Source organism: Thalassophryne amazonica, chromosome 14 (genome assembly GCF_902500255.1).
Source record: "Thalassophryne amazonica chromosome 14, fThaAma1.1, whole genome shotgun sequence".
Taxonomy (NCBI): Eukaryota; Metazoa; Chordata; class Actinopteri; order Batrachoidiformes; family Batrachoididae; genus Thalassophryne; species Thalassophryne amazonica.
Genome location: NC_047116.1, coordinates 59,196,157 through 59,219,986, shown reverse-complemented (window position 1 = coordinate 59,219,986; position 23,830 = coordinate 59,196,157). Strand labels below are relative to the sequence as shown.

The following is a 23,830-nucleotide window of genomic DNA, read 5'->3' as shown; positions in this document are numbered from 1 at the left end:
TTGGTTTAAGGCACCCAGGGTGGGTCTACCCAAAGTTAAAATCAATTGTTACAACCTAGATGTTAGATTTGTTTCGGTTTTTATTCTCTGTCAGATTTTCAGTGGGTCAACAGTAGGGGTGTAAATCTTTCAGTATCATGATTCGATTCTGATTCATGGTGTCATGGTTTGGGTCAAAATTGAATTTCAATTCAAGAAGATTTTTGATTGAAAAATATAGATTTTCGATTCTCAGTCAATTCATGCAGGTGCTAATTTCAGGATCTAGTCAAGTGTGTTGCAGTGCGATAAGAAAGGTGCATGATGGTACGACCTACCTTGGCGCAGTTGTCTACATCATAAATCTGTAGCGTTCATTTTCCATGACGCTGTAGGGGAGCATGTCTCTTGATACAGATGATGGATTTTGTTTTTTGTTTTTTTGTTTTGTTTTTTGTTGTTGTTGTTTTTGCATATTTGGAATTTGCTGTTTTATGCTTTATGTGCTGTCCAGCTGCTAGTGGACATCTCTATCCAGTACAGACAACCTGAAAATGACCACTCCCTTTTGAAACATAACCACAGCGTTTTTTGCTCAGAGTGCTACTGCAAATACAGCTGTATTTTCTAAACTGCAGCAGCTATAGATTTTCCAAGGTATTCAAAATGTGATAAATACATATTTGGGAGAGTCATAGAAAAGTCTAAAATTTCTGTTTTGATATTTTAAGAGATAAAGGCTAAAATAAATGGGTCAACGTATTACCGTACTATCAAAGAAAATGAACATTTGCCAAATGTAATGACATTTTATTTTAAGTCATACTGTTATTGGAATATTGATTTAAAGTGAAAAATACAAAACAAAACTTGTTTTTTTTTTTTTAGCAGACAGCAGTATCTAGAGCGTAATTTTTTTTAAAGATTATCAGGCAAATTTCCCAACAGCCAATAATAAAGAATTATTAACTGAGCACGAGGTCTGTATGGGAAAATATTAGGCTGAGGTGTAAGTACAGACCAAGCTTTAACGAGGTCTGTGCGAAAAACACCAAGATCTGATATTACTGTACAGACCGAGCAAGCAAGGTTAATAATTTATTTATTATATAAAATATATTAACATGCAAACTTACGGTATTGCCCAAATATGAAAGTTGCTGGCTGTTTGTTTTTTTTCTCTTTTTTCCTTTTCCCTTTTCTCTCCCTCCCCCTTCTTCAGCGATAACAGGAACATTTACAGCAGAAGCAAATTTATTGTTTGATCAACAAAGTTAACACTGAGCGATATTACGGGGGATGGGCAACGACAAAAAAGTAATAATTATGAGAAGCCACTGAACAAAAAACAAAGTGTCTCATCTCAGTTTAACCCATGAAAAGGGAGAAATACCAATGGCCATGATCAGTCCACTTTACTTGTTACAGTGCAGATGGCGATTATCGAAATGAAAAGGAAAAAGCAAAACCACCTCTAGTGTTGGGTATTTTCTCCTCCAAACATTCTTAAAACCTTTAACAAGACAAACAGAGTCAAAAAACACCAGTGAGACAGAAAGTCAAATTTAGCTCGCGAGGAGTGCAAACAGTCCGTACACGTAGTACCACTGAAAGCACTAAGGACTGTTGCGCATGCTCACTCTTTTTATTAGAAGAAAGCCCTACCCACATTGAGAAACTTGTCCTAAGGGGGGGGGGGGAGCGCGAGACAAGTTTCTTCCCGTAAAACAAACACATACGTCAATAAGTGCAGCTGCGTGGAAAAACAGTTCCTTTGTTTAATCATATCTTTGAAGGTCAGCACATCTCGTTCTTGCAGGCTCCTCTGTTTGCACTTATCATCTGTTCTGCAAAAGCTTGGAGTGTCCTGTTTAAAACAGTAAGCATTTGTACAGCATAAGGTCAAAATAACCTCCATCTCTTCACGCCCAGTCGTTAGTGGCTACAGAAACAAAGGTTGTGCTGTCAGTGTAATAATAACAAGTACATTCTCAGGGTTACATTAAGACAGGTGCAAAACAGCTCAATAACATTTCATCAGAACAAAGACAAAGGAACAAATGTTTAACAGTGATAAAATATATATATATATAAAATCTTTAACATTTCCCTCCTGTTATCGCTTGTTAAACTTATAGTAGGCATCACCTAGCTTAGCACTTCTTTTGAGATTTTCACTAAGAGGTTCATCATGGTATGTTCTACAGGCTTACACCCCAGAGGTTATGTCATCATCATCGGTGTCTGGGTCATCATACTTCCATTGGTCTGGGTACAGGTCATGAGAGCCCTCTTCCTCTTCGTCATCGTTTTGCCCCAGGAGTGGATATGAAGCTGGTCCCCCTCCTGGTCCTGGACCTATTGCTGTGGTTATCATTCTATTTACAAGGCCTCGAAGACATGGAATACAACAACATCCACACAATGTTAGAATCGCAGCAAATACTGCTATAGACACTAATAGTGAAGAAATCAAAGACCTCCATTTTCCCATCCCTTCCAGCCACCAATCCCAGCCTTCGGTGTTTACTCCACTGTGCTCTTTCATCTTCCTGTTCAACGTCCTCAGCCCGTCGATGGCTTGAGTGAGGCTGCCATCTGCAGCTGTGTTGTTGGGAATGAATGTGCAGCATTGTTCTCCGAACATGGCACAAACACCTCCTTTTTCTGCCAACAACATATCCAGAGCAATACGGTTCTGGAAGGCCATAAGGGACGTGGCTTCTAACTGTGAATGGACAGCCTTAAATCCTTCCTCAGTCCAATTTCCTAATTTCTGCACATTGTAGTGGATGTAGTTTATTCTGTCTACGTTCTTATTAATTGAACACCACCAACAGATGGAGGATTCGAATCCAGCTGCTATTTGATCAGCCAGTTTATACTCATCAGGCACTCCTCTGGGGACTCCTATTGCATCAATATATGTTGGATCTCCCACTCTTTTCCAATCTCTTTTTACTCTATGTCTGGCTATGCCTTTCTGCCAGTCTTCAGGAATAAGAGAGGCTGCATATGTCATAACGTCTTCAGGGGTCATGGGTATAGCTTTAACTGGTAACAATAATGATATTAATGCACAATAACCTGACACATTTCTTGGCAGTCTGTCAAAGATTCTGTTATCACCACACCACCACCATACGTCACTCCTACTGACAGGCTTGAATGTGGACTTACTATGGACCACATCCTTACACCAGGCAGTGTGGTTTAAGCTACCCAAAGTCTTACTTGTCCCTGTCAAGTTTACACATGTATGGTTAGCATGCCCAACTTTGCTTGAAAATAAAGGTTTAATCTTAGTCAATTTGGTCCACTGCAATCAGCAAGCTATCCTCTGTTTGATACATTTTGAGGAATTGGCTTTGGTACTTAGCCCACCCGGTTTGAGCCCAACTAGGCGTCCATCTGTCATACCTATCTGCCACCAAGGTCTCCCATCTCTTATCCTGTTGATCATTTGTCATATACCAATCATAGCCACTATACCATGATCCCTGTTGATCATCCTGTGTCCGTGTCAAGGATGTAAAAGGGACTTTGATTACTACTGAAGCATTTCGGGGAAAGCAGGCCTGTACACCAAATTGATATGCTCTTTGTTTACTACATCGATGCCCTACAGGTATAAGTGGATTGGGGCCTCTGTCCTCTCTTTTTGGCCTATTTAGTTTGTTGATGTGTCCTGTATTGTCGTGTCCGACACTTATGGCTTTCACTAATAAGCCTAATCCAAAAAAGAAAAGTAGCTCCATTATCTGAATAGACTGTTTCTGGTATTCCAAATCGTGGAATGATGTCTTTGCACAGTGCTTTTGCCACTGTAAGTGCATCTGCATGTTTTGTGGGGAACAATTCTACCCATTTTGAGAACGCATCAATTATGACTAAACAAAATTCCTTCCCTTCATGTTTACTCAGCTGTATATAATCCATATGAATCACTTGAAAGGGATATTGTGGTGTTGGAAATTTGCCTCTTTGGGGTCTCAAATTGCCTTGTGAGTTGTGTTTTGCACATGTCATGCATGCTCTACAATGCTGTTTTGCATATGCATCGAACCCATAAAGACAAAAAATAGATTGCAATTGCGATATCATACCCCCTGATGAGACATGCGTCACGCCATGGCTCATGATAGCTGCCCATTTAAACATATTTTTTGGCAATATGGGTTTCTTTTGTGGTCATAAGTACAAATCATTTGCGAATGTAGCTCCTTTGTGTAACCACATCTGCCTTTCTTTCACAGGTGCCTGCTGTTGCATCTCAGCAAGCAGTATGTGACCTAAGTGCAAATCTGGAGTGGTTTCCTGTACAACAAAAATAGAAGAAGCTGCTGCTGCCTCCTTTGCTGCTCTGTCAGCAAAATCATTTCCTTTTGAAACACTGTCAGAGCCTTTGGTGTGAGCCGCACATTTGCATATAGCAATTTGTTTAGGCAATTTCACAGCTTTCAGTAGTGCAGTTAGGAGTGTGGCATGAGTTACTGGCTTTCCAGATGATGTCACCATCCCACGCTCTTCCCACAGTTTTGCAAACACATGCACTGTGCTGAAAGCGTACTGGCTGTCTGTATAGATTGTTACAGCCTTTCCTTTAAATAAATGACAAGCTGCAGTTAGAGCTACTAATTCAGCTGCTTGCGCTGAGAATGATGATGGCAACGAAGTAGAATCCAATACTTCTGAAGTTGTGACAACAGCATATCCAGATTGTGTTTGTCCATAAGCATTTTTAGTGGAGGATCCATCCACATACACAATTGTACTGTGTGGGATGGGCGTATCCAAAAGATCAACACGGGCCTTCATACAGACAGTTGCTACATCAAGACAATTGTGCGGCTCACCATCCTCAGGTAAAGGTATCAATGTGGATGGATTCAATGTTGTACATCACTCTACCGTAAGGTGTGGTTGTGATAATAGCAAGGACATGCACGAAAGATGTCTTGCTGGGGACAAAAAGCTCATGTTTGTCTGCAACAGAAGTGCAGAAACTGCATGTGGAACTTTCAATGTCAGCTGATGGAATAGAACAACATTACTGCTACTTTGAACAGCCATAGAGGCTGCAACAACAGCTTGTACGCATGGTGGTAGAGCACTTGCCACTGCATCCAATTTAGATGAGTAGTAGGCAACTGGCCTTAATTTTGAGCCATACACTTGTACCAAAACACTAGTCATGAACTTATTCTTACAATCAACTGTTTGAATGAATGGTTTACTATAATCTGGTAGTGCCAAAACTGTGGATGACACTAATGTTTGTTTGACTTTTACAAAAGCTTCCTCAGCATCTTTGTTCCATTCCAACACGGTTGACATTGAAATATCATCTTTGTACATCAAATCAGAAAGTGGACTAGTCAATTCTGCATAGCAGGGAATCCATGCCCTGCAGTAATTTGTCAGTCCAAGAAATGACATCATCTGTTTTTTAGTTTGTGGTTTCGGAGCATGTAAAATCGCTTCCTTTCTGTCAGACAGGATCGTGCGCCCTGTGGCTGATAATTCATGTCCTAAATATTTTACTTTATCCCTACACAACTGAACTTTGTTTTTACTCACTTTGTAGCCATTATCAAATAAGAAACACAATAATGCTACTGTGTCAGTTATGCAGTTTTCTCGTGTGTCAGAGGCAATCAAAATGTCATCAACATACACTAATAGTTGGCTATCTGCCGGTGGAACGAAATTGGCTAAACATGCTGACATGACTTGAGAATAAATAGTTGGACTCTCTGCGTAACCCTGCGGTAATCTGGTAAATGTATATCGTTGTCCTTTAAAGGTAAAAGCAAACCAGAATTGACTATCTGGGTGTACTGGCACAGAGAAAAATGCATTACTTATGTCAATTACTGAGAAACTATTAGAATTTGGTCTCAGCGAATTTAACAAGGTGTGTGGATCTGGAACACATGGTGCTCTTTTAATCACAGCAGCATTTACTGCCTGGAGATCCTGTATCATTCTCCATCCTACTGAGGGCGGAGCCTTTTTTACAGGAAATATGGGTGTGTTACATGGTGAATCTGGACATGGCACTATTACTCCTGCTGTTAACAAATCCTCTATTACTGGTCTGATTCCTTCAATTGCATCAGGTTTCAATGGATATTGTCTTACACATGGTCTGTATTCTGTTTTTGGTCTTATAACTACAGGTTGTGCATTTTTAATCAGTCCTACGTCTGAAGGACCTGTTGTCCACAATCCTGATGGTACTGAAGAAAGAAGATCATCTTCTTCAGGACTCAACTGAAACACTCAGGATTGTGAAGTGGACACATCAATATGTGTTCCAGCTGTCAGCACTAATGAGACATTAACTGGCACTTTATACAATTTAGTTGATGGACTGAACTCCGTTCGTGGTCCAATTCTGCTCCAATCAGTGGCTGACAAAGCTGTTATGACTGTCAGTCCCAAATCTTGCCATTCTGTCAAATATGGTTTACAAAGTGACACATGTAATGGCATACCTGTGAATCTCAATTTTAAAACATCTTCAGTGGCACCTGTCACTGTTATGACAGCTGTGGAGTTGCCATCATGAATCAAATCTGTCATTGTCAGCTTCACAGGTGAAATGTCTTTCAATTTGTTTTCATAGTCACCATCCGGACCTGGAGGATCTTTATGCCACATTGTGACATGCAGGTCAGGTGGTGACATCTTTTGTTCAGGATGTTTCAGTAGGGCTGTTGCTTGCAAAACGACATCTTTACCCCATCCTGCAGCATCTTCTTCAGAAATGTCAAATGTATAGTAATAGTGGAATGTGGGGTCATCGCTTTCTTCTCTCACCATGTTAACACCACCTGTGCGCTGAAATATGGGTGTGTTTCTTCCAATGTGCCTGTAGGCAGTCCAATCCAATGTTTCTGTATCCAAGCTTTTATATCCTTGTTGGATTGCTGGATCAGAGCGTTTTTCAATTGTTGTTCATACACTGGTGTTCCTGGCATTATGCCACTGTGGACCTTAAATACACTCTCAAATCTGCATCTAAACTCTGTCCATGGCTCTCCTTCTTTCTGAGCTGTCCTGGTAATTTCAGTATAATTTATTTTTGGGCCCAATACTCCTTTTGCTCGTGTAATCATAGCTTCCACTCTTGTCTGCAACACTGGATTATCATGCTCCAGTGGCTTTCTTTCCGCGTCTACAGGATTCCAGTCCCCACGTACCTGACTCCACTTTGGGCCACATGCTTTCATCCATACCTGTTGGACCTCAGTTCCATCTAGGTGATACGACTTTCTAATGTTTTCTATGTCTTGCATGAATCCCTCAATGTCAACATGAGGTGATGGTATCATGTCAACTGCTGCTTTGATATCATCAGCATTCCATGTTCGATATACGAGCATGGTTGATCGGTGCCCTGGAGTTCCTGCACGAGGATTTGGTACTTCTATCAAAGGATAGGTACCTTCCTGGTCACTGTGTTCCTCCATGGGAGGAGCTGTAGGCACTTTTGTTTGACTGCGTGTCTGTGGCTTTTCTTGTTTTTCACTTTTTACTTTAGGTCGCACCGCCATATCATACTGCGGTGGCGGCACATCATCATCCTCTGGTAGAGGAGGGTACAAATGCGTTGTTGCCGGCGGTCCAGCCGTCGGTGGTTTCTGAGGTTGTTCAGGTTCTCTGTGCTGAATTATCACATCTTCTTCTGCCTTACCTACAGCTTTCTTTTTCCTTGCTTTCTCTAATAGTCGCTTCTCTGCTCCCTTCCGTCTGTTCTCTGCTTCCTCCTCCCAAAATGCCACTAAATCTGCCCCTACTTTCTGCTTCTTTTTTTATCACCTTTATGTTCCTTTTCCAACCTTTCCTTCAGTTTTTGAATACTAGTCAGGTTTAGTCGTCCGTCAAAGTCATGTTTATTTATCCAGGTCTCCAATTTCTTTGTTGCTTTTGGATTTTTTGCTTCCATAAATTTCCAGTCGTCAGTTGATAAATTTTCCTTATTTTTAGACGTCTTTCCCCCCATTTTTATTATTCCTTGTTATAATTTGGACTTCAGACTGGGGCACACCTAGGGTGTTCTAAATCTGAAGTTTTCACTTTCTTTGGACGTGACAATTAATTTGCCGTCGTGTGGTTGATTCCTTTCACCTCCCCGTAGGAAGCGGAATCACTTGCCTCTGCATCCACACACACGGTTGTCACTTATGTTGTCCAAAGTATTACACTTTCACACTTTTATTCTCAAAAACCGGTATTACTTCGTATTAAAACAGAGGAGTCCGTACCCTCCTTCGGAATTTAACTACGTGCGTCCCTCGCAACCGTAGAGGAGTCCGCCCTCCTCGCGGAGTTTAACTGCTTTACATTAACAGACGATTCCACGCCATCGCTTACAGAGTTTAACTGTTTATGTGATCACACTTTTATTCCCTACCGGTACGCGTATATAAACAGAGGAGTCCGCACCCTCCTTCGGAATTTAACTACGTGCGTTCCTCGCCATCGTAGAGGAGTCCGACCTCCTTACAGAGTTTAACTGTGTTTCATTAACAGACGATTCTGTATCATCGCTTGCGGAATTTAACTGTTTATGTGATCTGATCACCATTCACTCAGTACTGTTACAAAGAAATTCTACTCACTGACTCGACTTCCTGTCTGTCTTCTTCGGGAAAATCTCGTCAACCAGACGATGCCACCGGCGGTCGACAATTGCAGACACGATCAATCGATCGGACCTTGGCCAAGGATTTACGTCTGGACTTGGCGACCCCCGCCGGACACCTCCGGTATTGTTGAGCTCCCGGACGTAGCCCCCAGTCAATGTTGGGTATTTTCTCCTCCAAACATTCTTAAAACCTTTAACAAGACAAACAGAGTCAAAAAACACCAGTGAGACAGAAAGTCAAATTTAGCTCGCGAGGAGTGCAAACAGTCCGTACACGTAGTACCACTGAAAGCACTAAGGACTGTTGCGCATGCTCACTCTTTTTATTAGAAGAAAGCCCTACCCACATTGAGAAACCTGTCCTAAGGGGGGGGGGGGAGCGCGAGACAAGTTTCTTCCCGTAAAACAAACACATACGTCAATAAGTGCAGCTGCGTGGAAAAACAGTTCCTTTGTTTAATCATATCTTTGAAGGTCAGCACATCTCGTTCTTGCAGGCTCCTCTGTTTGCAGTTATCATCTGTTCTGCAAAAGCTTGGAGTGTCCTGTTTAAAACGGTAAGCATTTGTACAGCATAAGGTCAAAATAACCTCCATCTCTTCACTCCCAGTCGTTAGTGGCTACAGAAACAAAGGTTGTGCTGTCAGTGTAATAATAACAAGTACATTCTCAGGGTTACATTAAGACAGGTGCAAAACAGCTCAATAACATTTCATCAGAACAAAGACAAAGGAACAAATGTTTAACAGTGATAAAATATATAGTCTTATATATATATATATAATATATAGTCTTTGCACAGGTCCTGCACAAACTTGTGAGCCAATCTAATGCAGATTGCAGTCACTTTTCTCTCCTGTTGGGAGAACGATACACAGTTTTGCCAGGAACAGGAGTGCACACCTGAGTCCCAACTTCTGGAGTTCCAATATGGCACTCCTGAATGCCGTGCACGGTTTCACCACTTCAGGGCTGTAATCTTCACACAAATCTAGTGATGAAAGTGCAGGATAAACTGGTTGGAATTTTTCTCCAGGAGCGGTTTAGTAGCTAAGCTCCATTGCACCATGTCCAATTCCGGCGGTGAAGCAAGCACCTCCATTCCAAAAACATTGATGAGGAGTTGGGAGAAAAAAATTGAGGGTGTAGACCCTCAATAGCTTCAGGTAAACCCACAATCTGAACATTCTGGTGTCTGCTGCGTCCCTCCAGGTCTGCCATCTTGGATTTTAACCACTTGTTGTCTTTTCGGAGTGAATAATTCTCAGCCTTGAGCTGGTCCAAACACTGATCAGAATCAGTGTGCGCGGATTCAGGAGAATTAATGCGTAAACCTTGGTCACGCACTGCAGATTGGACACTGTCCAGTTTAGATGATAAACTTTCAAAAGAAGGCTTAAAGTCTGCAGACAGCGTTGCTCTATGGTCTTCCAGCAGAAGCCTAATTTCCACCATAGTTACAGATGCAGCAAAAGGTGAAGTTTTTCTATCTCGTTCTGACCTACTTTTAAACCTGGGCATTTTGCAGGTGATCAGAAAGTGGAAAATATGAAAAAAGTACGAGGTTTGCAAGGCAAAAAATTGAATAGTGCAGAAGAGTGAGCCGAGTGCCCATCTACTCTCTAAACGCCATACTGGAAGTCCTCTTAAAAGGTCTTAATGTTAAACATATTTCATGAAAAGAAAGTATGTGGTCACAGTAAATACATTTGTTGCCAATTTGTGGTCTCATTTCATTTGCGAGTTTCAAATTCAAAGTGCCATCCAAAAGACCTGTCCAATGAACGTTTTCCATTAAAAATGCTTTATTGAAACAAAAAGAAACAGACTTAATAATAGCATTATATTTTTGCAGCCATTTTGGATTCAATCTTGAATTTCTGTCTTGAGGCCATATTTTATTTTTGGACCTCCTGAATGTGTTACAAAGGTTTCTCAAGAACCTTCTAGTAAAGTTTTGTGTAAATTCAGTTCAATTCATCTTATTTATATAGCGCCAAATCACAACAAAGCTGTTCAGGGCAGGCGCTTCACATGATTAAGGCCTTACCAACACCTGAGCAAGCACACAGTGGGAAGGAAAAACTCCGTCAGGCGGTCTTGAGGAACAAACCTCAAGCAAATTAAGTAGGCAAGAAAAGCCTGAGAGACGGAATTGACTTTGTGCTGTCTTTTCAGCTGGCTTTTCAACAAAATGCTTTCAGTGTGCTAGTTGGGAAAATAAGCAACTTTTTTCTGTCCTTTTTTTGGGGGGGGGGGGGGGGGGATTTTTTAAAATGATCGATCTCTCCCTTTTGTCTCCTCCTACATTATGCCTATTTCCTTTCCCTCTTTCGTTTACTCGCTGCCGTGCCTTCTACACCTTCCTATCACCTCTCCAAAGTGTTTATCTCTGCCTCAGTGACATTATCAAGACCAGGGGGCCAAATGCTGACTGACAGAGTGACAGACGGATGTGAACGCAGGTATAGAGCTTGCAGATGGAAAGCCAGTTATGCACACCGGCTTTCCAAAGAGACAGACAGTACGGCTGGCAGGCTGACATGTTGGTAGACTTAGCAGGAGAAGAGAAGCAGACAGCCTGGCTCTTGCTATTAAGATATTTCAGACTGCTGTGCTTACCCAAGGTGCAGTAAGTCTTGCAGAGTAGGTTAAAAACTGGAAGACAGGTGGCAGATTGATAGATAAGCAGAGAGAGTGTCAGAAATGTGCGTGTACACACATGGGGGCAGATATGAAGCCAGGAGGCGGAGAAGCAGATATTCTAAACATGACGGGCATGCAGCAAGCTAAAGACTTTGCACTGCTGACCACCCAAAGTGACAGTTGCAGGCGTCAGCGTGGAGACCACCAGCACTGAGGGTGCGTGTTTCCTCCTGTGCAGGCGTTCATGTATCATAGGGTACAAATCTGTGCCTGACTCAGCTGGTTGGTCTCCGTGGCTGCCGACACATTAACATTATCTCCAGGCGACAGGTCCTGGTCACCTCACGGATTGGCTCAAGACTGTGACACCACACCCACTGAGCTATGCATATCAGCAATGTCGTTACAACACTTTGTGTCAGAGCAACGATTAATTTTCAGAAAACCAGGGCAATGTTGGAGTGCGTTTTACAATATGAGGTGTGAAGGGGTGCATGCACACACATCTCACGTGCAATTGCAGATGCATGAAAATGAATCAAATTGAACTCATGAAATCTTAACAACGGAAATGATAAAAGCAGAAAATACAGAGCGAGTCGGGTTGATTGTTGGATAGACAAATGGCAACTGAAAAGATTAAAAATCTAATACCTCATAATGTAAGCTATGCGGACAACATGTTTGTGTACTCACTTTCCACTGAGCACCAGACATTGAGATTTGTTAACAGGACTGGACTGGATTACCACAGCTGTGTGTGCATGCGTCCACGTTAACTGAGCCTGAGCCCACTTAAAACTGTCACGTCACTTATACTCTGCTGTTATATGATCTCAGTTTGCTTGTGCTTCTTTCCCTTACACGTCTCTATCAGCTTTAAAACTAATAGTTTTGAAATCTACAGTATGATTTAGGAAAATAGACAAAATTTACTTCATGTTGAAATCTTGTTGTGTTGTTACTTCTCTGATCTGTTGTAAAATTGCAGCTACTTTAATTGCTGGTATTTGTACTGGGTGGAATCCCATAGCAAACATAGTTTATTGTACTTTGAGAGATTTTGCAGACACATGAAGGAAGATGCAGAAAGAAGCACAAATTCCAAAGTCTATGATGCAGTCAATGGAAACTGAGAACTCAGAATTTCCAACTAACTATGGAAATGACATACAGGTTGATAAAGCGATGATAAAACTGTCTTCCACTGACTTTAAAAACATTGTAATTGTAAGTAACGATGGTATTGACAACTGACACAATAGACCAGTGGGGTTTTTGTGTTCAGTACGAGCAAAACGTTCATGTGAAATATGTCCAGATTTTATCCTGAGTTCTTTCCAGCAGAATCGCTGCTGTGTCTGTCGATGTCTTGCTGTATCTGCTTTACATCATTACATTGTGGGGCTTTTTCCAACCACTAAGGGTTGTAAAAAGCCCCCACATCATCTGTGTGATGTGAGGTTTTTTCTGCTATGACATTCCACAGAAAGTGTGGAAGTATTTCCTGAAAAGGTGAATTTTAATCATGTGGTTGATATGAGATTGTGAACGGTTTATTTAAATACAAAGGAAAAATGTGTAGAAGAAATCATTTTGATGGCTGTAATGGTAAAAACAAATTGAGTCAAAAAATTGCCGAAAATGTCTGTCATTGCATGTTGTTTTTCTTAAACATCCTTTGAAACCACAGCTTAATAAATGATGCACATCAGTTATTTCAAACGTTTACTGCTGTTTTCTTAAGGCGAGGTCCACTGGATCCAGCTGAGTACCCCATGCAGACCTGGTCTGGCCATTACCCCGGACATCCCCAAGCCCCACAGGGATACCCCCAGTCCCCATCCTACCCAAATCCCAACGCCCATTCTGGTCCACCTTATCCTGGCTACCCTCCTGGCCAGCAATACCCACGAGGAGCAGACCTTCGAGGCGTTGACCCTGGGTACTACCCCCAGTCAAGGTAAGTACAATTTAGCCGATGTTTAGTGCTTGACAGTGCATTTTCTAACATTTGTCAGAACTGCTGATTCATCATAAAATATCACATAAGTATCTGCCTTCACCTTGAATTGGTAATAATTGTTATGTAAATTGCAGAGAACTTCATCTTCTGTTACATGGTAATTTCTCCTCTTTTTTCTGCTCCTGGTAACAGTTTTATCTGTTCTTGTATTTTTGTCACATATTTTGATATTGGTAATATCTAATTTTTCTCATAAACAGCAAACTCTCTATTATTAAATAACCTTGCATAGTTTTATGTTACTCAAATTATATGATTCTCACAGTTTTCAAGTTAAAATTAAACTTCTAATAATGTTATAAATAGCTTTCTGTTATCTTTCTGACACAAGCAGTGTTATTTTGCTTTATTATGCTTTATAATACAAACTAATTTAGCACCATTTGTATTTAAAAGTATAATTATTTGGAGCTCTATAGGAATATCAAAATTCTACTCAAAGCATCAAATAATGACAACATGAAGAAAGTTTTTAGTAAAATGTATTAAAAATAAAATAAAATAAAAACTAAGAAATCACATATACATAAGTATTGATGCCAATTAATATGATGCCACAAGCTTGGTGCACCTATCTTAGTTTTGCCCATTCCTCTTCACAGCACCTTTCAAGCTCCATCGGGTTGGATGGGAAGCGTCGGTGAACAGCCATTTTCAGATCTCTCCAGAGATGTTCAATGGAATTCAGATCTGGGCTCTGGCTGGGTCACTCAGGGACATTCACAGAGTTGTCCTGAAGCCACTCCTTTGATATCTTAGCTGTGTGCTTAGGGTCATTGTCCTGCTGAAAGATGAACCATCGCCCCAGTCTGAGGGCAGGAGTGCTCTGGAGCAGGTTTTCATCCAGGATGTCTCTGTACATTGCTACATTCATCTTTCCCTCATCCTGACTAGTCTCCTAGTTCTTGCCACTGAAAAACATCCCCACAGCATGATGCTGCCACCACCATGCTTCACTGTAGGGATGGTGCCTGGTTTCCTCCAAACATGTCACCTGGCATTCACATCAAAGCATTCAATCTTTGTCTCATCAGACCAGAGAATTTTGTTTCTCATAGTCTGACAGTCCTTCACGTGCCTTTTGGCAAACTCCAGGTGGGCTGCCATGAGCCCTTTACTAAGGAGTGGCTTCCGTCTGGCCACTCTACCATACAGCCCTGATTGGTGGATTTCTTCAGAGATGGTCATCCTTCTGAAAGGTTCTCCTTTCTCACATAGGAAAACTGGAGCTTTGACAGAGTGACCATCAGGTTCTTGGTCACCTCCTTGACTAAGGCCCTTCTCCCCCGGTTACTCAGTTTAGATGAGCAGCCAGCTCTACAAAGAGTCCTGGTGGATCCGAGCTTCTTCCATTTATGAATGATAGAGGACACTGTGCTCATTGGAACCTTCAAAGGAGCAGAAATGTTTCTGTACCCTTCCCCAGATTTGAGTTCTACAGACAGTTCTTTTGACTTCATGCTTGGTTTGTGCTCTGACATGCACTGTCAACTGTGGGACCTTATATGTAGACAGGTGTATGTCTTTCCAAATCATGTCCAATCAAATGAATTTACCCAAGATGGACTCCAGTTAAGCTGTAGACACATCTCAAGGATGATCAGTGGAAACAGGATGCACCTGAGCTCAGTTTTGAGCTTCATGGCAAATGAATGGCTGTGAATACTTACTTACTGTGATTCCTTGTTTTTTTATTTTATTTTTAATAAATTTGCAAAAATCTAAATAAATAAATAAATCACATTGTCATTATGGGTATTGTGTGTACAATTTTGAGGAAAAAATTAATTTCATCCATTTTGGAATTACGCTGTAACATTTTTAAAAAAATGTGAAAAAAGTACAGCACTGTGAATACTTTTTGGATGCACGATATTCCTTCTTTATTTTCATTTCTCACTGAGGTCGTGGACAGGGGTAAAATTGCACCTTGAGAGAGTTAAACTGACAGAGCTGATTCAGCACTGCATAATCAACTCTGAGAAACAGGTCCAACACTGTACAAGTTTGAGCATTTAAATGATGCAAGTCTGAATGTTTTACTTCAGAGTTGATTTGCTTTATTGAAGTGATTTTTGTTTTCTGCTCCTAGCTCCCAGCAGAGAGGGCCCTTACGGCAGGATGTGCCCCCATCCCCAACTCCTCCACTCCGTGGACCGCGGTACGACACTATGACCCGAGCAGCAGGGGGAGGAGGAGGGTACAGGTAAGTGCAATTTCAGGATGAGGAAAATACTCAATAAATTTCTGTATAAGCAAACAAAACCATCCTTTTTTGTGAAGCATTTCAGTTTTTTAACCCAAACACAAAAGAGCGTTTATTGTACAAATTTGACACTTAAAGTGTATCCCACATTATTATATGTAGTAGTAGTAGCATAAGATATTCCTTTATTCATCCCGTATGCACAAATTTGGAGTGTCACAGCAGCAGTGGTAACAGAATTGTGCAATAGTAGGACAGAGAAAATTCTGCAAATAGGAGGCAAACATAAATACTTAGGCATGGCAAATCAAGAGAATTAACTGGAGAGAAGTACTACCAGGGTTGGGTAGGATTACTTTGAAAGAATACATGTGGATTACATGTATGTATGTACTTACATTTGGATTACTTGTAATCTGATTACTTTTGGATTACATTTCAAAGTAATCCTACCCAACCTTGAGTACTACATACATTGTAAGCAAGACACTAATACAGTATATGCAGTGGGTAGAGCAAGTCCATTGTGCATACAGTAAAACAGATTTAACAAAAGTAATGCACAGTTTGTTGATCTGGGATACACTTAAGCAGCAGTGTGCACAGTTCAGCTAATCCGATAATCAATAATTATCAAAGCTAATGTTTTTGATAGCGGATTAGCTTTTCAGATAACTTTTAAAACCATTAGGGAACGAATTATCTTCCGATAAATTTAGTTCCGATAACTTTCAGTCCACTAACATTTTTTTTGCTGGTAAAGTGAGCAAAGTTTAACGGTCAAAAACATTTGTAAACCCTAAAATCAAACATTTTAGTCTGTCTGTTGTGTATTTGTGGCTGTCGATTGCTGATGACATCATCATTAAGCCCAAAACGTGATTGGCCGGTCGATCCAGGGAGCATTGTGGGTAGTGTAGCTCAGGTTCACTTTGGACGTTACAGTGAGTGTTACCGTTGGCTTGACACAGAAACAAAATGGACTAATTTTAACATTATTTTATTTTATTTCTTTGTGGCTGACGGCATAATTTAATCGGCAAGACTCGGTGGGACAGAGGAGATCTCACGGTGCAGCTGTGTTACTGAGGGACTTTTCTTAGACACCGTGTCTTTTCTGTGTCGTGTTCCTGTGTTCCGTGTCTATTCTGCCATTCAATGCTTTAATGGACATATTTCAATTGTTTAAGCCGCAGGGTTCAAAGAGCGTGAAGAAAGCAGCAGCTTTTAATTTGTAAATGACGGTGTATATAATACCAAGATAAACTGACTTCTAATACTGTGTTTTACTGCTTTTGACAGATGATGACAGTATTTGGGGTTTTATTTTTTTTTATTCATTAATTTTTCATGCTTTCTTTTTGTGTTTGTGATCTTTGAACTTACCCAGCAGCCCCTGCGGCGCTTAAAGTGAAACTGGTTTGTCAGAAGCCAACAGTGTAATCTGATGTGGTCACGTCCGAATCAATACTAAAAGTTATCTCTAATAAACATAAAGTTTTTTAGGAGTTTATCGGTTTAGCGTCATAAAAGATAGCTTTTTATCGAAGTTAACTTTTTGGTTAGCTGTACTCACTACTGCATGTTAGTAAATATATACACATACTGCAAGTAGAAAATGGGTGTCAGTGCACCATATACTAGATGGAAAGTTTCAACCTCTCCCAATAAAAAATCTACCATATACCATTTTGCTATAGAAACAATTTCCTAACTTCATTATTGCATGTATTGTTCATTAATATACATACGAACAGGGACATGCCAGACTTTGTTTTGCTCTTGTTTGAATTTACTGCTACACTCAAGTGTCAGGCTTGAGCTGTGATAAAATATCAGCACAGATAGTGGAGCTAAATGTCTATGTCAAACCTCAACAAATTTCAGTACACAGGAAGTCTCTTTTATAATACAGTATCCGTGCGTTGAAGTGCCCAGGGCAGAGCATCAGCCAACCCTCTTTTTTGATGAAAGTTAAAGACCCACTCTGAATTGAATTAAATGAATTTTTATTAAAGTCGATTAAACACCCATCCAAAATTTAATAATTTTGTGACCTCCATTTTTGGTCCCTCTGTTTAAGAAGGGGGACCGGAGGGTGTGTTCCAAATATAGGGGGATCACACTCCTCAGCCTCCCCGGTAAGGTCTATTCCAGAGTACTGGAGAGGAGAATTCGACCGATGGTCGAACCTCGGATTCAGGAGGAGCAGTGTGGTTTTCGTCCTGGTCGCAGCACACTGGACCAGCTCTACACGCTCCATCGGGTGCTCGAGGGTTCATGGGAGTTCACCCAACCAGTCCACATGTGTTTTGTGAATCTGGAGAAGGCATTCCACCGTGTCCCTCAGGGCACCCTGTGGGGAGTGCTCCGGGAGTACGGGGTCCGGGGTCCTTTGCTAAGGGCTATCCGGTCCCTGTACGACCGCAGCAGGAGCTTGGTTCGCATTGCCGGTAGTAAGTCAAACCTGTTTCCAGTGCACGTTGGCCTCCGCCAGGGCTGCCCTTTGTCACCGGTTCTGTTCATTATTTTTATGGACAGAATTTCTAGGCGCTGCCAGGGTGTAGAGGTTTGGGAACCACAGAATCTCGTCTCTGCTGTTTGCGGACGATGTGGTTCTGTTGGCTTCGTCAAATCAGGACCTTCAACGTGCACTGGGGCAGTTTGCAGCCGAGTGTGAGGCGTCCAGGATGAGAATCAGCACCTCCAAATCCGAGGCCATGGTTCTCGACCGGAAAAAGGTGCTTTGCCCTCTTCAGGTCGGTGGAGTGTCCTTGCCTCAAGTGGAGGAGTTTAAGTATCTCGGGGTCTTATTCACAAACGAGGGACGGATGGAGCGTGAGATCGATAGACGGATCGGTGCAGCATCGATAGACGGATCGGTGCAGCGTCTGCAGTGATGCGGTCGCTATATCGGACCGTCGTGGTGAAGAGAGAACTGAGTAGGGGGGCAAAGCTCTCGATTTACCAATCGATCTACGTTCCGATCCTCACCTATGGTCATGAGATTTGGCTCATGACCAAAAGAACGAGATCGCAGGTACAAGCGGCAGAGATGAGTTTCCTCCGCAGGGTGGCTGGGCGCTCCCTTAGAGATAGGGTGAGGAGCTCGGTCACTCGGGAGGAGCTCGGAGTCGAGCCGCTGCTCCTCCACATCGAAAGGAGTGGACGCCTCGCTGGAGAGGTGTTCCGGGCACGTCCCATTGGGAGGAGGCCCCGGGGAAGACCCAGGACACGCTGGAAGGATTACATCTCTCGGCTGGCTTGGGAATGCCTTGGGGTTCCCCCGGAGGAGCTGGGGGAGGTGTGTGTGGATGGGGAGGTCTGGGCGGCTTTGCTTGAGCTGCTGCCCCCGCAACCTGACTCCGGATAAAGCGGAAGAAAATGGATGGATGGATGGTGACCTCCAACACATTGTAAAAAGCAAAAAATAATAGGTTTTCATGATGTTTTCTCATCTCTTCCACACCTTACCTGTGACGACGTCATTAGTGTTGTGCGCTGGTAGTAGCTGTAGTGGAATGAAAGTTTATGTTGAAATGTGCTCTAATATTGAAAGACTTGTGCACAAAAACAGGAAGTGTTCTGGGACAATGGCTAGCTTTGTGAAGAGTCTTAACCTTCACAAACTAGCCATCAGTGGATTTCGGGCTCTGATGGGATGAATTCACAAACACCGACTTCTGGTGTGCACCGCACCTCATGCCACCTCCTGCAGTCTGCCGCAGAAGACAAAATTCTGCTGTGACTTTTTTCTGCTCCAGAACAGAGAAAGCAGGTTAACATTGACCAAACATTGACTGGCAAGCTGTGAACAAGTGCAGGAAAAAACAACCATCGGGAAAGTTGTCTGATGTCTGCACAAAGTTTTGAGCATGTACACAACTTTCTGATGGACTCACCCGACATCAGCTGACAAGGAACACATTTAACGAATGACAAATGCATTTGTATAGGACAAAAACTGACACAAACGGGTGAGTTATTTGTGATTACTATTTTTTTTTTGTGATAACATCAGACATTTTTTTGAAATGGCTATTGCAACTAATATAATATTGGCCGTGTTCGTGCATTGGCCCAACCCTTCTTCAGGGAGGATTTCGCACAGAACGCCCTGGGCACCCCAATGCATGAATATGGTATATTGTAGTCTTCGAGGTGATAATATATAATGATATTCTGTGTTAGGCTAATTGTTTCCACTTCATACATCTATATTTTATGGTACCGATATGTAGCACTGCCCCGAGTGGCCACATAGAACTCTAAAAACTATGCAACTGACTCTGCTGAGTGAGATGGTACTGACATGACATAACACGGTAAAAGTAAAGTAAAAATGAAGACCAGCCTGTCATGAAAAAGGTTTACTGTTGTGGACAAAGTGGCTTTCAGCACAATTTAAATTGTTTTATGGTAAGCGTAAATATCTCTGTGTTTCTGTCTGCTTACAGTAAAACTTGCCCCCCCCCGTACATACACAAACGTGCACATACACACAATCACCTGCTCACAGAATGCAGTTTGTGAAATTGCAGAATGGATGAAATGACCTAGGAACAGATTATACTTACTTTTTGTAGTGTCAGAAGAAGAAAAATAGCAGGACCTTACTAAATAAATGCTCTTTACAAAAGCAGAAAAAATATTTTTACTCTGATATGGAATAATTCATATTTCTTGTATGTCTCTCCTTTTGATAAGAGAAACATACGCTCTCTCTTTCAACTTAAACAGCAGTACACTTTAGATAAGACCAACTGGCTGGGTATTTTGCCTTTAATAAATCACAGTAAGTGGTTGATTTGTTCCAGGCACCTTGGGGATCCCAGTCCAGACCAGTTTGGTTACACCGGGAAGGGAGGAGGGCAGCAGCAGCACCAACCTAATTCAAGACAGAAGAATCCCATGACTGCAGCTGTGTAGATGAAGCAAGTCCACAGAGTTTAATACTCAAAGCCTTTTGACTCATCCTGCCTTTTTTTGGTACTCCACTCAAGTAGAGTTGAAATTGTTACAATGGTGTGATTTGAATCGGCATCATTATCAAACACTGACATTTGCTGTTTGATATATTTGATAATAGACAACTGAGGTACAAGAGGTTAATTATAGAGTGGCCTCGCCATTATGGCTTGTTGTTTGAAGTCATTTAAATTGCTTTGAGCAAATACTTTAGTCTTGCCATGCTGGATAATGAGTAGAGTTTGTATTATTTTGTAACAATGTGATTGAGTTGTCTCAGACTCAAAGCCAAAAAGATATTTTGCATCCATTTTAGTTATAGCTGCTCAGCCTGGTGTGCTAACATTGCACCATTCATATTATACATAATAGTTTCATGACTGCTGCTCCGGCCTCAGCATTTTATTGCAATATACTGAAATGTAAAGACCACCACTATGAATGTAGAAGCAAGTTAATCTTCGATATGTCACCATTCACATACGAGTATGTAACAGCTGCTGAGACCAGACTGCAAAATGCCAGATTGTACAAGGCTACAACAGACCTGCCTACTAATGTGTTTCCAGTACAGATTTGATACACCAACTACACTCTTACACCCCAAACTACACAAAAGTGTTCACATTCAAACTCAACTGCAGCAAGCAGATCTGTCATGAACAATTCTGCTGCTTTCCCTTTCTTACTGCAGCACGCTGTCAGCAAGATGTGTGAAGCCACGACTGATAATTATATTTTCCTGAATGTCCTTCATAATAAAATCACTTTATTGTCAAAGTACCACTGGCAGCTGAACACGGAAGACCCCAGTTATGAAGGGGTAATGCTGATATGATACTCTTCCCAGTTATGAAGGGGTAATGCTGATATGATACTCTGCCTAATTCTAGCATCCTAACAGGACTGAGCTAACAGATATTTTTCTAAAATTAAAAATGCTATTGGGTGTGTTTTTTCTGCCACTCGATGTCACAGTTGTACCAGACTTCAGAACCTAAACAGAGTTTTCCTCCTCAGCCACTCCTCTTCAAACCTTCCCCCTTTCTCTTCCACTCTGAGCACAGCAATCACTAGTTGTGGCCTTTTAACAGGTCTAAAGGTTCTCATTGTGGAAAAGGTCAGATGTATGTGGATTCTATTCTGACCTTGTTCTTATTCAGAGGCATTTTTTAATCCTCTAAAGGTGATTTTTGGGTGTATTTTTGGAAAGTAGCTGCCGTCTGCCATCTCAAAAAGAAAAAAAAAAAATTAACGCTGTGAGTATTGAGTACTGTTGTCTTTTTATAAACTTGGTGAGGTGCCACAGTTTCACAGGATGAAACCGTCATGCAGTAAATCTGTACACACAACCAGACTAAGAAAGTACACAGTGGACAGAAAAGCTAAGAGCACAGAGGGAGTGTTGCTTCATTGTCTGCACAGGAGGCTATTAAGTACATAGAAAATAGTTGTTGGCTGATATGTCACTGAGTTAAATTCATAACATCTTTAACCATCATCAACATGTTTTGTCAGAATATTACTTTGAAACCATTCACAGCCAAAACTGGCTGATTTACATTTGCTGGATTCTGGAGCAAGTCTGCTGATTACACAATAGAGATGTGGACAAGGGAAGTGCTGAGATAAACAGAATTTCCAGATTTTGGGAACTAAAAGTTTTAGTTCATAATAAATCTGAGCTATGTGTTTCTTTCCCATTAACATTTTCTCTGTGAAGTTCAAAGATCATTTACTGCATATAAAGATAACATTGATGCAAGAGTTCTCAGATGTAAAACATTGGCATTCTCTTTTCATTTAGTTCATTTAGAGTAAACACATCTATGAGATATTATTATCACTTTACCGAGGCGTTGCTAGGCGAGGCATTGCTATTTACGTTGATGCTACCTGGCTATACCCGCCCACAGTAGCGAACAAGTATCGGCATACCCACCTGCTGTGTGTAAACAAATGACGTCATAGCGCGCAGCCCAAGAACTGTCCGCAGAGGAAAAGATGAAAATGTGAGAAGTGTGTGTTGGTCCCAATATGGATATTCCGGATGATTTTTATCATGGATAGTACGACAGTGAACAGCAGCCAAAGCAGCCAGCTTGATAAAGGACGCATTGGCGAATTTGGAGAGCAGCGCGCCAGCCAACATGACAAAAGTTAACGTGAGCCAACTTTTTTATACGTGTTTGCTGGGTGTCGTGCGTTTTGGAATGACATTAAATATTGTTAATGTGATTTTGGGCGACTGGGCATGGACGTCTGGCCTCTGAAAATGCATACCGCCCTCCAAAAGCATGTTATTGTATTATTACTTAGGCAAAATGTCTTTGTGGTTCATCTGGCACATCACAGTTCACCGTGAAGTAATTAGTTCATCCTTGTTATGTGCTTTTTAATTTGATGAATTACAGGATGATCTCTTTCATGATTTCTGAGTCAGTGTCTGTATGAGCTGGCTGGGATGGACTAAAGCCAGATCTATGCGTCTACAACTCCGTAACTCCGTGGCCATGCAGTCACTTCAACATGGGCGAACAATTTGTCCCTCAACATCCTCCACATCTTTATGCAAACATCAACCTCCAAGTCCAGTTTTTGACTCCATGTTGTAAATTTAGATAAGATAAGATGAGACTTTATTGATCTCACAGTGGAGAAATTCACGTTACGTCAGCTCTTAAAAAACACACACAAGATGGGTGCAAATAGAGGAAAATGTGCAAGGGTAAGCGATAATAATAATACTTGTAACAATACAATAGAATAATGAAATGAGGTATATATATATATATATATATATTTACAGACTTTCTACCAAACGTTCCTCTGTTTCATTCATAATCAAAATGTAATCGGCATGCACACTCCAGAAACTTTTAAATATGACAGGAGAGGAAGGAGTGAAACCGGAGAAGTGACCAATCACAGTTCTTGCCGTCTCCGTTGTTTTGACGTATAGTTTCATTTTTTGGGGGGAGGTGCACATCAGGCTACGGAGAGGGGCTCAGAGGGGGAGACGGAGAAGCATAAATCAGGCTTAACTTGCCCAATTACTCAACTAGTACAGTGCTGAAAAAACATTTTATGCTGAATTTTGCAAAAGGAAAATTGCTTCATACTGATGTAGAATGCACAATGTGTCTTATCCTGGTAGACTTCTTCTCCAAAATGAGGGACACCTTCCCACACCCCCTGTTGGTTGCCACACTACAAAACTCTGATGATTGCTGCATACATTTTTTTTTATTACTGTTGGCAGGTCTGCTGCAGTGCTGTGCAAAGGCTTGAGGCACATCTACACTAATTTCCCTAAAATATTATATTCTAATAGAAAACAATCTAATGT

At 41.4% G+C, this 23,830-nt stretch overlaps 1 protein-coding gene across 2 annotated transcripts in view; it reads left to right on the top strand.

Annotated features, from left to right (window-relative positions):
- Positions 1-22,392, top strand: part of LOC117524798 (partitioning defective 3 homolog B-like) — an 830,560-nt gene extending 808,168 nt beyond the window's left edge. For both annotated transcript variants that reach the window (XM_034186621.1, XM_034186620.1), the window contains exons 24-26: positions 13,029-13,244; positions 15,400-15,513; positions 20,331-22,392. In XM_034186621.1, coding sequence (XP_034042512.1) covers positions 13,029-13,244; positions 15,400-15,513; positions 20,331-20,442 — 442 coding nt within the window. In that variant the 3' untranslated portion in view covers positions 20,443-22,392. The remainder of the gene's footprint in view (positions 1-13,028; positions 13,245-15,399; positions 15,514-20,330) is intronic.
- The last annotated feature ends 1,438 nt before the right edge of the window (positions 22,393-23,830 follow it).